At 47.4% G+C, this 15,174-nt stretch overlaps 1 protein-coding gene across 4 annotated transcripts in view; it reads right to left on the reverse strand.

Moving 5' to 3' along the window:
* Window positions 1-15,174, reverse strand: part of Tbc1d30 (TBC1 domain family, member 30) — a 90,164-nt gene that overhangs the window by 12,563 nt on the left and 62,427 nt on the right. For all 4 annotated transcript variants that reach the window (NM_001427595.1, XM_087556398.1, XM_087556397.1 and 1 more), the window contains 2 exon segments: window positions 2,489-2,601; window positions 14,173-14,278. In NM_001427595.1, coding sequence (NP_001414524.1) covers window positions 2,489-2,601; window positions 14,173-14,278 — 219 coding nt within the window.

Here is a 15,174-nt window from a genome sequence, read left to right on the forward strand (position 1 = left end):
CTAGAGGACGCCCACCTGAGTAGTTTCCAGTATTATCCTAGGACAAAATTTATAATATGTTTTGTATGTAAAAATAAATCTTTGGGGGAATTCATATATAGAATTGCTGAGTAAAGGGAAACACACGACAGTATTTGGGTCAAATACTACCAGATTGTCACAAAGCCTGAATAACCTCTGATCCACAATGTATAAGAGTATATGTCCTCGTGCACGACCTTATCCAGTAGTGAACCTTGCACACTACAACGCAGGACTGTCAGAGAAGCTATGACCAAATGGCATGACTGTTGCAGATAACCAACTGCATTCTGATTGGATTTGAAAGCTGCTCCACAGGAGGGAAATCATGCCTGGTGCTGTAAAGCCAGGCAAAGCCTATGGCTGAGGAGGACACAGGCCCTGAGGGGTGGGAGGATCAACTACTGTTGTTTTGTTAAATATTTATGTTTATGCCCACAGCTGGTGTGCTGCTCTCAACCATGGTCAAAGAAGTTTTGCTTTACTGTGGGCAGCAATTAACGTAAAGACTCCAAACTGTTCTAAGTGCTCAGAAGAAGTAACTTTTGGGTATTCAAGATGGGGATGGGGGTGGGGAGGTGTAAGCGCTGGAGGATGGGAGGAGCTTCTGGAGGATGGGCGGGGTGCTGGAGAATGGAAGGGGCTTCTGGAGGATGGGCGGGGTGCTGGAGGATGGGCGGGGTGCTGGAGGGGTGTTGGAGGATGGGAGGAGCACTGAAGGATCAGAGGAATGCTGTGAAATGCTGTCCCCTGGACATGATGTGACCATTACATCCATGAGCTCACAGCTGCTGTGGTTCCCTGCACAAGGTCAAGTCAGTCCAAATTCCAGCATAGGTGGGGAAGGAATTTATGAGATCCCCATGCCATGCTGAGGAGCTAGTTGCAGCTGATGAGCACCGGAGCACGGAGAGCCATTCTTCGAGCATTTAATCACTGGCTGTCATTGCTCAGATGGCTGGCCCCACACCCATATGCATATGGACACTAATCAAACTCAGAAGGTGACCATAAAAGAGAGGCCATTACATTGGGAGGGGACTTTTGGCTGCCAAGGGGGGATGGAGGAGGGAGGGAGAGATGGATATGATTTAAACACACACACATACACACACACACACACACACACACACACACACGTACACGCACATGCACACTCGCCAAGGAAATCCTCACAGTAAATAAAAATGTATTTTTAAAAAGCTATCAAAGGGTAAATATTTAACCTGATTCAAACACTGCACACTGCTGAACATGAAATAGAACTCCATTTAAAAAAAATAAATAAGTGTCTTCACAGCCTTAGCCACAGAGGACATTACCAAACATTATGAACTTAGGCCCTTCAGACAGTGAAGACAGACGAACATACCAAAGAGAATCTGTTATTTTAAACTGGGTTTCTTTTAGTGCTAACAGAGTTGCCCTACCTGCTTGCCCCAGTGCTTTGATTAGCCCGGAGGCCATCTTTGATTAATTTTTAGGAAGTCTGTATATTAGAGAGATCAGTCTCTATTTTCCAGAAGTTAAAAAATATATTTCTGCAAATGTTTTTCAGTCTGGTTATGGAGGGCCTGTTCTTTTATGGTTTAGGTCATGTAAGAAATTCTTTTAATGTATGTAAATCTACTTTCCCCTCCATTTCTGAATTATTTAGTCAGGTACTAAGTCTGCCTCAATTCCAAAGAAATGGGGGAGAGGGGAGTTCTTTGACATTTTCTTCTGCTAAGTATTTCTTATTCTATCATTATATATTTATTTTCCACTTAACATTTCAACCCAAATGGGATTCATCCAGATGTGTGGTGTGAGGGGCGGCTCTTCCCTATTTCAATGGGTTAGGACCATTCATTTGTGTGTGTGTGTGTGTGTGTGTGTGTGTGTGTGTGTGTGTGTGTGTGGTGTGTGTGTGTGCGAGAGAGAGAGAGAGAGAGAGAGAGAGAGAGAGAGAGGCATTGATTGATTGAGAGCGAGGGGAGAGGCCTTCTGACCTTTATAAAGAGTATTCCAAAACAGCTAATTCACTAATTGGTACCCCAGCTTCACGCTGTTTAAACTACTGAGACCCGGAGTATTTTACAGCTTTGAAAGTTTGTTACATTTCCCTTCAGTTCATGTCTCATTTTGTTCTGGAAAGCACAATTTGAAAAGTTCTCTTGAATCTAAGTCTACAAACCTTTGGGGAAAAGTCGTTCAGATTTTAAGTACTGAGTAAGTCTGCATACATTCGAAAGCTTAATAAATATTAACTCAGTTTAATAAATCAAGATATTAAGTCTTCCTTGAGGCTCCACGAGAGACCTGGTGGGGGTGGGGCATCCTCTCAAAGACAGAGGGAGGATGAATGGGATGAGAAACTGTGGGAGGGCAGACTGGGGGGGGGGGTGATGACTGGACTGTAAAATTATGAAAGTAATAAAAAAAAGATGTTAGTTCTTCCATGATGTAAACAAGAAAAAAAACTTACCCAGAAACTGAAGTGGGCTTGATTGTGGCTGGAAATGGTGTAATGTTGTAGGTATACTTCTCCCTCAACTCCGCCAACTGCGGGAAAGGGAATGGGGCCATCGAATACACTGTCTAGAAAACAAAAGCAAAATCACCACGTCTCAAATGGTGGCCTCACAACCTTCATCCATCCCAAATCGAAGGCAGTAAAGCTCCAGAAGATTGAAGCCAGAGAGACAGGGATTGATGGCTCCTTACGGGGCCACTGGGAGAGGCAACATCTACCTCAGAGACAGAAGAAAGTGTGAGGCAGGAAGGGGGATGTAGCTCGCCTAGTATATCCTGAGTTCAGTCCCCAGCACCACATAAACATGGTGTGGTGGAACATGATCCCAGCACCCAGGAGGGAGACAAAGAAGGTCAGAAGTTCAAGACCATCCTTGGCTAAGTAGTGCATTTGTGGCCAGCCTAAGCTGCATGAGATCCTATCTAAATAAACTAAAACCCAGGAATATTGCAGAGTGGTTACCATCGCCAAGTCTGGATGCAAAGTATTCTAAAATATGAAACATGCGGAGTACCAATGTCATGTCTAAAAAAGAAACAAAGAAATTCCACACCTGACCTATGCAATGAGTTACAGACAAAACATGGATATACTCAGAATATGGTATAGTACTACCTTCAGATACAAGTGGGAACGTCGTATGACTTACAAACTCTGTGTTTAGCACTCAGGAGGCAGAGGTGGGTGGATCTCTATGTTCCAGACCAGCCTAATCTACACAGCTAGTTACGGTTACAGGATAGCCAAGGCTAGACAGGAAATCCTTATCTCCAAACCAGGGGAGTGTAGGTTGATGTCTATATGCAGACGAGGGCTGGCACAAATTAAGCCGAGGCCTGTGATTGGACATTGAGAAAGTGGGGCGGGCACAGAGGTTTTGGTAAGGGGAGAGAGAGGAGAAAGGAGGGAGAGAACCAAGTTGGAGGCAGAGAAGGATGGCCCAGATCCGTGTGGCCTTAAATAACCACAGGTAGTTATGAATATTTCTTAAGGGATGGATTTTTATAGGTCAATTTACCTTATCTAGGTAGGCAGATTATATCATTATCAATTGGTTGTGAGTTTATTGTGTAGATTGAGAATTTAACATATAAATCTGATTGCTAAATTACAAGCATCTGGAGTCCTGATTTTACTGGGTTGCAGGGAATGTGAGCAGAGTTCAAGGCAAAGAGTCAACAAGGAGCAACAGGGGCAGAGAGACTGCTAGGGGCAGAGAATAGCTAGACATAGTAGTGTGGTGTGATGCCCTAAAACTGGCCGCCACTGAGATGAATGTACCCCGCTAATGCTATATGGCTCCATGATGCCTGCAAGTGAGGGTCAGAGGATATTTTTAATATTAACCGAAACAGGGGATGGGGAGTGAGAAAGGGAGAGAATTTTGGGCTTACACCAGAGCTCGAAAACTCTGCTTCAGCATGAAGAAAAGGATCTGGTTGGTTCTCTTACTAGTAAAACTTAATTGCCACATACTCAGCCATTCAACCATCCTGTTTCCCTCACCAGCAAGTGCACATCAATAATGCTATCATTTCGTGACAGAAGCCAATCAAATATCCTGATGAAGGGGCCAAAAAAAAAAGACTCAGAAGTTAAGAGCACTTGCTGTTCCTAGAAGGACTGAGGCTCAGTTCCCAGCACCCACATGGCAGCTCACAACAGCCTGTAACTCCAGTTCCAGGGACTCCAACACCACCTTTTGGCCTCTGTGGACCTCAGGCATGTGCATACAGTGAACATATGTTCAAATAGGCCAAACACTCATGCTTATAAAATAAACATAAATCTTTCTAGACTAGATATGTTGATGACCCTCTTCTAGGAAAACATTCTTCAGTGGTTTCCCCATTTCAGCCCAGACCTCTGGAGCTGAGGTGCTGTGTGAGTAGGAAGGGAAGGACCCTGAACGGAGTGTGATGGGCTCAGCTGGCACCCTTTGTAGTTTGGTGATGCTTCTGTTTCAGTTCACTGCAGTTTTGATGCATCTGTCCCTCTGTCCCTTAACTTCATGACATCTATCACTATGTTTTATATGCCAGTTCTAGAGCTCAAGCAAGTAACTGTTGGCTACAGTCCCTCCTCTACAATGCGTTATGCTTGTGCAAATTTTCACAGCCTACAGGGAGCACCAACATCGTTTGTAAGGGAGCACCTCACATACACTTCATCCATGATAAGCCACAGGCTGAGAGATGCAGTATAAATCTAGCAACACTTCACAGCTCTCCCCACACCCGAAGAAGCAGCAGAAGGCTTCTTGTGGTTCTCATTAGCGTAGCGTGTGAGATGATCAGTCCCCAGCCATTCTGGGCTTCCGTGCTTAGTCTGGAAAATGTGGGGTGTGAAACCCAGGGTGGCAGTTCCCTCCAGCAGGAGGTGGGTAGTTAAAAACACACAGGGAGGTGTGCACAGTGCGTGCACGTGAGTGTTGTTGCTTGGATTCTTAACCTGGGCGGTGTTGGTGTAGACTTTGTGATACCGTGGTTAACACACTATGTGCCTGAAGTGCTACGTGTAATTATACTAACAGTGGCTTCTCACGTTTGACCTCACAAAGGTAGCCAATGGGTTCATTCCCGGTGTAGAATTCTCTTTGCTCCACATGATCTTTCAAAGGTGTAGAGACGTGTTCTCGGCACCCCCAGTGGACCCAAGGAAGTAACTCCTCTTAGATGTCAGTCAGGGAGAATGGAGTCAAGTGTACCTGACACCACACACACCAAATGTTAGCTGAGGACTAAGCCAAGAATCACCTGACACCACCATTCATGTACAGCTTTGACTTAACAATGGAAGAACTTGATTCAAATAGTTAAGAAATTCACATCATTTACATTTTGTTTTAAAAGATCTCTCTCACACACACACACACACACACACACACACACACACACCTGCAGCAGGCAGAAGAGCTGGCCCCCAGGGTCACAAGAGTGGGAGAGCTTGCCCTGCCCCTCACTCACTGCAGCACTTGGGAGAGCAGACCCTGGGTTTTGCCTCAGCCACACAGTAGAGCTGACCCTGGTGGTGGGGACAAGGGTGAGCCAGCCCTGAGAAAGCAGGCCCTGCAATGCAGTGGATGAGGGAGAGATGCCCTCCCCATCCCACCCCCCACCTCCAACCCCACTGCTAGAGAGCTGGCCCATGGGTCATGGGGTCATATGCATGGGAGAGCTAGCTCTGGCTGGCCCAGTCCCTCATCTGAGCACAGATGAGCTGGCCCCAAAGCCGTAAGAGCAGAAGAGCTGGCTCTGCCCCTTATTGGCTGTAGCATTGGCTGAGCTCCCCCTGGTGGTGTGGGTGTGGGAGAGCTGGTGGGCCCACCCTAACATCTATCCCATCAACAGACCGCTGGAGCTGGTGAAGGGGCTGGCCCTACACATCCAAGACTACATGCTCTCCACAGCACTGAGCAGCAGCAGGCTATCCAAGAGGAGGCCCTGTGAGGGTCCAGTATTGATGGGGCAGAGGCCAATTTACAAGCAAAGAAGTGTGGACCAAACGGTATACTGGGGGACACCCTTTGACTATGGCTTTCACAGTACGGTTTTATTTTTCTTTCTAAGGGAAGGTTGCAAGGATAGATCGGGTACGGGGGCGAGGGGAGATGAGTGGGATTGGGTTGCGTGCTGTGAAATTCGCAAAGAACCAATAAAAAGTGTTTTTAAAAAATATCTCCCTCCCCTAAAAATGTGATTACTGGCATTAACAATTTCAAGATTGCTTTTAAAATTATTCTAGATGTCTCGATAAAGACTAAAGCCTGGGGTGCGGCTGAGGAGTTACCCATGTTTTACTTTAGCCAGTTTCATCACCGGGACTTGCGGTGTCCCCTGACCCAGCTTTGGATGAGCAGAGGCTACCTCATGCCCCCAACCTGACCCCATCCTGCCTGGGGCAGATGGCTGTGCTCTACTCAGAGCCACTCAGGTGACAGGAAGTGCCTGACCAAAAAGAACAGGGACTCGGCTGGGCACGAGGCTCCCTGGCTCTCTCCTCCTGCTGTTTATTTGTGGTTAGTACCTCAAAGCAGCCGTCTGCACCCTGAAGCAAGTGCCCCCACAATCCTCCCTCACGTGGACATGCTCGTGTGAAGGTCCCACATGTCTGAAGGCACATTTGTCCCATGAGCTTGAGCACATTGGCATTTCACCCAGAGAGCTGGATACGTGGAGCGCTCAGGCATCCAAGTTATAGATTACCACGACCCCAAGTGGGCCTTTCACTAAACCTCTGAGAGTCTGCATGCAGTACAGTAATAAAATCTTAGCGTAAGAAAGGAATGGAAACATAATTTAGCTCAATGCCCCTCCTCGTCCCACAGGAGCCCCCCTGGAGAGTCACCAACAGATGGCCTCAAAGGCAGTGCCTAAACATTATGACATGGGGAAACTCGACTGCGTGGGGCAGATGGCTTCAGCTTCTGACAGAACTAATCAATCAAACAGTGTCCTTCCATTGAACAAGCATCTACATCCTTGGCATTTCCAACCCACTGAGGGGATGGGGGCAGGGGTGGGGGGGTGCGGAGGGACAGTGTGGTAGTGCAGTCTGTGGGCAGAGAGCCCTCTCCATGGCAGGTGCTGCTGCCTCCAGATGAACCCATCATTCCCCAACAAGGTGAGGTTTTCAAAACACCTACGACCCTCCCTCCATGGTCCTTAAGGAATTTACCGCCGAGATTGTCTGGAATCTACCGTGATCCAGATACCTTACTTCGCTGGCACACTCCAATCGCCCGTCTAATACTATCAATTAACGAAAACCAGAAGGGTTGGAAAGATGACTCTGCTAAGCTTGAGGACCTGAGTTCAATCCCCAGGACCCACTTGGCAGGAGAGAACCGACAAGTTTCCACTGACCTCTACACATGCATTGTGGCACATGTATACCAGCTAATACATAGACATGTACACACAGACATAGACACATACACACATGGGGGGGGTGGAGACAGACAGACAGACACAAATAAATACATAATACAATGTTTAAAATGTATACTAGTAGCCACTGCAGAATTAGTGGAAAGTAATATGGTGGGGAGGGGGGTTCCAGTCCTAGTTTGTGTAGATTTAGAAAGCACTAGAGAAATTCCAAGTGGGAGAATCCTTGCATCCTCCTTAGCTCAAAAAATAAAGACCTTCTATCCAGCCAGCTCATGGATTTCACACGGAGTCATTTCACAACTGTTGCCGAAGCCAGATCACAGCCACTAAGTGCTTTTAGAGTGAATAAAGAACAGAAAGTGGCTTGGAATGGTATTTGCCACTTCTCTCTCTAACATCCCCTCATGCCAAGGAAAATCCATAAGTCTCTTTACTCTCTGAACCACCAGTGTACATTTAAATAGACACTTATATTTAGGCCCTGCCGAAAAGCAATTATGTTTCCTTTTCCATTACTGACATGTTTTATAGGAAACATGGACACATAATGCATAAAATTCAGCCTAGCGCGTCTTCCCTCACAGGACAGGAGGAACAATGCCCATGTGGTCTTGCAGACCATCCAGGGCCTATGGTTCTCCCTCTAAGTTCTCAGAAGGCAGGATTAAAAAAGCCATCTCTTTTCCGATGCCTAATTAGAAACTCACGCTCCTGCAGATCTTCCTTCCTTCTGGCCACATTTAAACTCTCTGTGAACTGATTCGTGGCTAATCGTCTAAGGACTTCACGGTTAGAAAGACATCTTTAGAGTAAAGTGCAGGGTGGTCAGGAAAAGCATAAACTGGGCCAGGAGTCAGGGACATGGGGCTCAGTCCTGGGTCAGCAACGAAACAAGCAAGCAGCTGGCAAACTGCTCACAATCCAACCCTGTTTCCTCTCTAGGACGTCAGAGATTATGTTAGCTGTGATCTTAGGTTTCTTTCAAGCCAGTGTTTTTCTAAGTGGTCTAAGACCCACCTGCATCAGAAGTACCTACTGACCAACACTGGCACTGACTATATTCCTGAGATGTTTCTGCTTTGAAAGCAACTGTCTTCCGACCCAAGATTCACACACTTAGAAGGTTCACACACTTCACAAAATTGCAAACAAGACCAGAGAGTCTACAATTAATATGAAAGCAATTGCTGAACATCTTCAATACCAAAGACGCACCACCAGAGGAGGCTCTGTCACTGAGGGCTGAGGTAACAAAGAGGTGGAGGACACAGGTAGACCAGTAGAATTGTCCTGACAGTGCATCAGCAGAAGCACAGCCTACAGAGGCTTGGGCAAGAACAGAGCTATGGCATGAGTGAGAGATCCAGCTGGGGAGCAGTGCAGAGGGCCACAGTTAAGGGATGGGGAAGCCCACAGCACACCTCCAAGCCTGCTGTCTGGAAACAAGCCCACCTTCCTCCTTCATAAATGCTGCTTTCTCGTAAACCAGGAACTCAGGGTTGCTCTCGTTTCCCCATTTTTCTCCCTCACCCCTACACCGTGTCCATGACCTTGTCTAGTAGGTTTCACTTTGTGTGTGACGTCTCTGTCCCATTCCTGCCCTCACCCTCCATGGCCTCCCCACAGGTCTTCCTGGTGTCAGGTTGAATTTTCCAAATCTATGTTTCACAGCTTTTTCCAAATGGTTGGCAGAAAACACAGCTCCCACCCTTGAAAGTCTTTCTGATTGGCAGCTCCTCTTTCTTCCTTAGCAGAGGGCAAAAAGACGCTACCTACACCAGCGGGAAGCACAATCCCTGACCGTAATCAGGCTCTGTGCAGTGGCTGGAGTCTTCCACGTCCCAGTCCCTGAAGATCCACCCTGATGGTGCCCCTTACCTGCCGACCATCAGCTCTACCTTCTGCTCCTGCTGCCCCCTCAGCCGCTGCTAAGATACAAAGTGATAACATTTGGTTTTCAAGTTGACAAGAGGGTAGACTAGTTCATCTTCGATGTCAATTTGGCAAGATGTAGACTCACTTAGGAGACACATCTCTGGACATGTCCATGAGGATGTTTCCAGAGAGTATTTAACTGAGGAAGGAAGTCCATCCTGAAGATAAACATCACCTTTCGGGGGCTAGAATCCTAAACTAAACAAAAACACTAAGGCCAGACACCCTTGTTTCTGTTCGGTTGTCTTCCCAGATGTAAGGAACTCCAGCTGTGTCTTGCTGCCACCGTGAAGTCTGCTGTACCTGCCTGGCCACAATGTGCCTTCTAAACTATGGCCCAAAGGAAGCTTTCACTTAGGTTGCATTTTGTCGTATCTGTCACAGCAGTGAGGAAAACAACTGTAACAGAGACCGCTGTCCATCACCTCTGCACCGATGCCCTCAACACACACTGCCCTCTGCCTCCCTGTTGCTGTGTTTCCCCATTTCAGGGGAAAGGAATGGTCTCAAGGTCACAGTCCTTCATTGAGGACAGTCAGGGCAGCAACTCAAACAGAAACCCAGAAGCAAGAACCAAGGACAGAGCATGGAGGAGCCCTGTTCACTGATTTGCTAACTGACACTTTTATACAACCCAGAGTCACCCACTCAAGGGTGGCTCCACCCACAGTGGGCTGGGCCCTCACACATCAACCCTTAATAAAGAAAATGCCCCCACAGGACTTGCTCTGATGGAGCAAGGCCAATCTAATGGAGGTGTTTTCTCAAGCGCAGTTCCTTATCCCAGATGGCCCTAGCTTAGGTTGAATTGGAAACACACACACACACACACACACACACACACACACACACACATAGATTTTTCTGTAACATGCATGTGCAGCCCCCAACACTCAGACACAGAGCTAGACAACTCCTATTCATCATTAAAGGCACCAGACATCGATTCATTCCCTCATGAAAACATCGTGTGACGCCATCTGCCTTCTCCCTAACTGCCTTTTCCCCCTGGGAATTCTCTTCTCAGTCCTTCAAACATGTCTCAGAGCACAGCCCCAACTTTCTCTTCCCACATTGTCTCCAAGATTTAAGCACAGCACCTAACTTTTAGGGATAGTCAAAAAATACTGAGTTGTCTATACAGAGGCTAGAACCTGAGACCAGAGCATTTGGCTTATATCGGGTAGTGACAGCCCAGCATAGTTTCACACACCTGCCATTCCAGCACTCAAGACTATAGAAGGAGGACTACCAGGACTTCGTGGCCAGCCTGAGCTACAGCCCTGTCTCAACAACAACAAAAGTAACAAAGACACTGTGGTACAACAGCACTATCCTCCCATCTAAACTGCCACTGTCTTCTGGAGTTTGGCTGGTCCTACTCAGATCATGGCCTGAATATCCACCACCCTCTCCAACCAGGTGTGTGCTGACCTAATTACATGTGGCCTCAAAGTCTTTGTATACAGGTGAGGAATAAGTAGGGGAGGGAGCTCTGTCTACAAAGCCATGCTGGATGTAGACCTTCCAGAGTGGAGGCTTTAAGGTCACCTATGCTCTACCCATAACCCCTCAACCATGCTCTGTAATTTGCCTAATAAACTCACTGGTTCTACTGAGGTGAACCTTGGCAGACTCAAACTTTGCTCTGTCATTGGAACACTGTGAGGAGAGAAGTGGATATTACCTATACCCCTCTCTCCCCAGGAGAAAATTCTCACACAAAAGGTTCCAATCCATAGGACAACATAACAACCACTAAAGCAAGAAGAGGATGAGAACTCTGGCAGCAAAATGCTGAGAGACTATGAGAGGGCCATCATCTATGATGAGTATTGTTTAACTCAGTAAATGCTGACTGAAAAGCACAGAAAACAAACCATGGACTCAATAAATTTTTGCTTCATAAATTAATAAACTCTCCTGTAGCAGGTACGTCAGTGTCTTGGTCAGGGTTTCTATTCCTGCACAAAACATCATGATCAAGAAGCAAGTTGGGGAGGAAAGAGTTTATTATTCAGCTTACACTTCCAACGCTGCTGTTCATCACCAAAGGAAGTCAGGACTGGAACTCAAGCAGGTCAGGAGGCAGGAGCTGATGCAGAGGCCATGGAGGGATGCTGCTTACTGGCTTGCTTCCCCTGGCTTGCTCAGCTTGCTCTCTTATAGAACCCAAGATTACCAGCCCAGGGATGGGCTGGATCCTCCCCTCTTACTCACTAGTTGAGAAAATGCCTTACAGCTGGGTCTCACGGTGGCATTTCCTCAAGAGAGGCTCCTTTCTCTATGATAACTCCAGCTTGTATCAAGTTGGCACACAAAACCAGCCTATACAGTCAGGGTAACCTCTAGGTAAATGCCAGGGACTGTGCAGCTGCAAAAGCATTCCCTGCAGGAGGACCTAATTGAGGACTGCCTGAGAGATCAAAGATTGCTGACACAGACAATGCCAGCCAATCGGGAACTGCTGTTAGAAGAGAGGCTTTCTTGGGACCAATGAGGCACAGGTGGAGGGTATTAAAGAGCCTGCAGCAGTGTTCAGATGAGCTTGCTTCATTGCTTCTCACCTGCTCCCGGAGTCTGCATCTTGACTCTGCACCACCTCACCTCCGACCCCCAAAGGGCAAGTAGGGTGGGTGAGCTGCAGTCCAGGGCAGAGGCAACGCTCTCTGAGAAACTCTCATCAAGAACGAAATGCTAAGCACAGGCCCTGTCCTCAAGGAGCTCGCAACATTATGAGGAAATAAAATGCAGTCTTGGCCACAACAGAATGAGGTCAAGGCTCTCGTGCGAGGCGTGAAGGAAAACATGAAGAGAATGGTGTCCTCTGGGATGATGAGGGGAACCTCATGAAGCACAGAGAGTTCCTGGAGGAAGATGTGTGAGGGCAGGAGAAGCAGGACTGGACAGGAGGACAGGGGGCTGCTTCCAGGTGACGGTTCAAGTGTGGAAAACAATTTGACCCAACGTGACAAGGATGGGGTACAAAAGGAACGGACAGGCACTCTACTTGAGGTGAGGAGAGTCAGAGCAGGGGCTGAGGCTCTGGTGGTGAGCTCTGCGGGCTGTAAGGAGCCCTTGGAGTTCCACAGGTGAGAAAGAAGGCCTTGTCTCTCTCCAAGTCCTACTTTGAGCACAGGATTCTAGCAGTTTGTAGGAATTAAAGGATTTCACGCATGAAAAGTAAGACATGGAACCGTGCTGCAAAGAACAATCTCAACAGAAAAAGAAAAAAGAAAACATCTAAGATGGGACAGCGATGACCAAGATGTATAAGAAGAGCTAGAATCAGAAACCAGCTGTCAAACCAAACATTTCCTCTTTGGAGACAGGAAGGAAGGAGGGGTGAGATTTGACAGAGCACTGACATTCAAATACAAATGCCCAGGGAAGTTATAGCAGACTATCTGTATTCCCAGCAAATCTGACAAGTTCAGCCAGGAGCAGGCCTTCCTGAGAAGGAGCTGGGGTACCAGGAGTGAGGAGTGAGTAGAGGGTGATATTCATTTCTACAGTGGTGCCTCGGTCTTATAGTCCGTTGACTGAATCCCAGTCCCCAAAATGGCCATAGGCAATGTACTGGCTGGTTCTGTGTGTCAACATGACACAAGCTGGAGTTATCACAGAGAAAGGAACCTCCCTGGAGGAAATGCCTCCATGAGACCCAGCTGTAAGGCATTTTCCTCAATTAGTGACCAAGGGGGAAGGGCCCAGCCCATTGTGGGTGGAGCCATCCCTGGGCTGGCATCCTGGGTTCTATAAGAGAGCAAACTGAGCAAGCCAGGGGAAGCAAGCCAGTAAGTAACATCCCTCCATGGCCTCTGCATCAGCTCCTGCTTCCTGCCCTGTGTGGGTTCCTGTCCTGACTTCCTTTGGTGATGAACAGCAATGTGGAAGTGTAAGTTGAATAAACCCTTTCCTCCCCAACTTGCTTCTCAGTCATGGTGTTTGTGCAGGAATAGAAACCCTGACTAAGACAGGAGAGAAACCCAACATACAAGTGAAACCAAGAGAAAGAAGAGAGAAATAGCCGGGAAGAAAAGACAAGTCCCAAGAACGGCTTTGGGTACGATCCATAATTGATTGGGAACAAAGGGGGAGACAGAAACATTAGAAGGGACCCAAAGGACAGGAGGGGGCTGAGGATAAAATGGTGTCCCAGAACCTATTGACAAAACATGCCAGAAAGATAACCAAACCCCTCGCGCCTCTCACGCTGGCACTTGTAATACATGATACCTACCGTCAGCCAAACATAAGCCGAGATGCAGGTTAATCTCCACCCCAAACCTAGTCACTCCTTTCCCCTCATAAATACTTCATCCATACGTCACCATGCACAAGTCTCAGAAGTAGGGCTAGCAACACAGCTCAGCAGGCAAAGGGCTTGCCACACGAGTCTGACAAACTTGCACCTCTCAGTGAAAGGAAAGAAACAAGTCTTGAGGGCTGTCCCCTGACCTCCACAAGGATGGCGTGGTACGCACAGGTCCATGTCCACACACACCAAACAACAAATACAGACGTCTTTAAATCTCAGAGTCGGATTCGCAATAAACACTGATGATTTTTTCCCCCAGCTTTTTTTTAACCGTATACCTAAGCATATTTTAGGCAACAAATAGTCATTTGTGTCTTCCTTTCTCTTGCGACAAAGGTTCTTATCGAATTATAAACTCTTGGCTGGTGGAAAAGCTAAGTCGGAGGACTGGCTGATACGTTTCCCCCAAGGCCAGTCCTCAGAACAACACCAACTGTCTTTCCTTGGTCCTGGGCCTCCCATCCCAAGCTGCCCAGGCTGTCACTCACCTGCATGAGCTCATGGCTCTGCAAGAGATCATGCTCCAGCATCTCCTGGGTAAGGCGCCCCATGGTACCGTAGAACTCGTCTGCTGTTTCACAACATTCTATCTGCCTAGGTGAGAGGAAAAAAAGAGCAGAAAAAGACCTCAGTCAGAGCACGCATGCTGCATGATGGGTCCAGGGACTGCCTCTTACCATCAGTAAAGCGCTGGCCACTCCACAGTGCAGTCTGCTGTGAAGCAAAGACCAAAATCACCAAGGGCAAGGTGGTCCTACTAACGACTAGGAAGGCTGACTCGGGGATCATTAGAGCGCAAGAGTTCAAGGTCAACCATGGAAACACAGCAAGAGCTAATTAAAAAAAAAACGTGAAGATAAAACTAACAGCAGACAGGATTTTTGAGATAGTCATTATAGAATGAGTTCACATCTCCTCTGCATAGCTTCTGGAGCCTCGTAGCCCCAAAGGGTGTCTTTATTTTTCCTGTGAGGAGAGTGGTGTGTTCATCAGAACACACACCAGTGACCAGAAATCAGAACCACAAAATTGGGAACTGAAAGCAGCTACCCCCCCACAGAAATAATTAGTCGGACTTAATCTTCGAGGATACCATGAATAGACTGAATCCAAACCACAGTCAAGCTAAGTAGACTGTGGGAACGTTACATCCTGTCTACAGACTGTCTCCACAGGCTTCGCTGATTTCTCGGGAAGGCAGCTGTCATCTGGGAACCTGTGGCACTGCTGAGACTTTAAACTGCCTTCTAAAGAGGAGCAAGAGGAACGGCATAAAATGGTAAGCTCTGGGTGTTTCCGGCTGATCTGTCACAGAGGTTTTTGCACGGTTAGACGATCCTGTTTGCCTACCGACCATAAAGCTTGTTCTGATCTGCGCTAATGTCAGGCAATTTCCACATGGTCATTCAAAACACAGGTGTAATGGGGAGATCCCAGGCTCAAATCTCTCCCCACTTAGATCTTCCCCAACCCGCTCCCCCACCCCACTG

Source organism: Rattus norvegicus, chromosome 7, assembly GCF_021556685.1.
Source record: "Rattus norvegicus strain SHRSP/BbbUtx chromosome 7, alternate assembly SHRSP_T2T, whole genome shotgun sequence".
Lineage (NCBI taxonomy): Eukaryota > Metazoa > Chordata > Mammalia > Rodentia > Muridae > Rattus > Rattus norvegicus.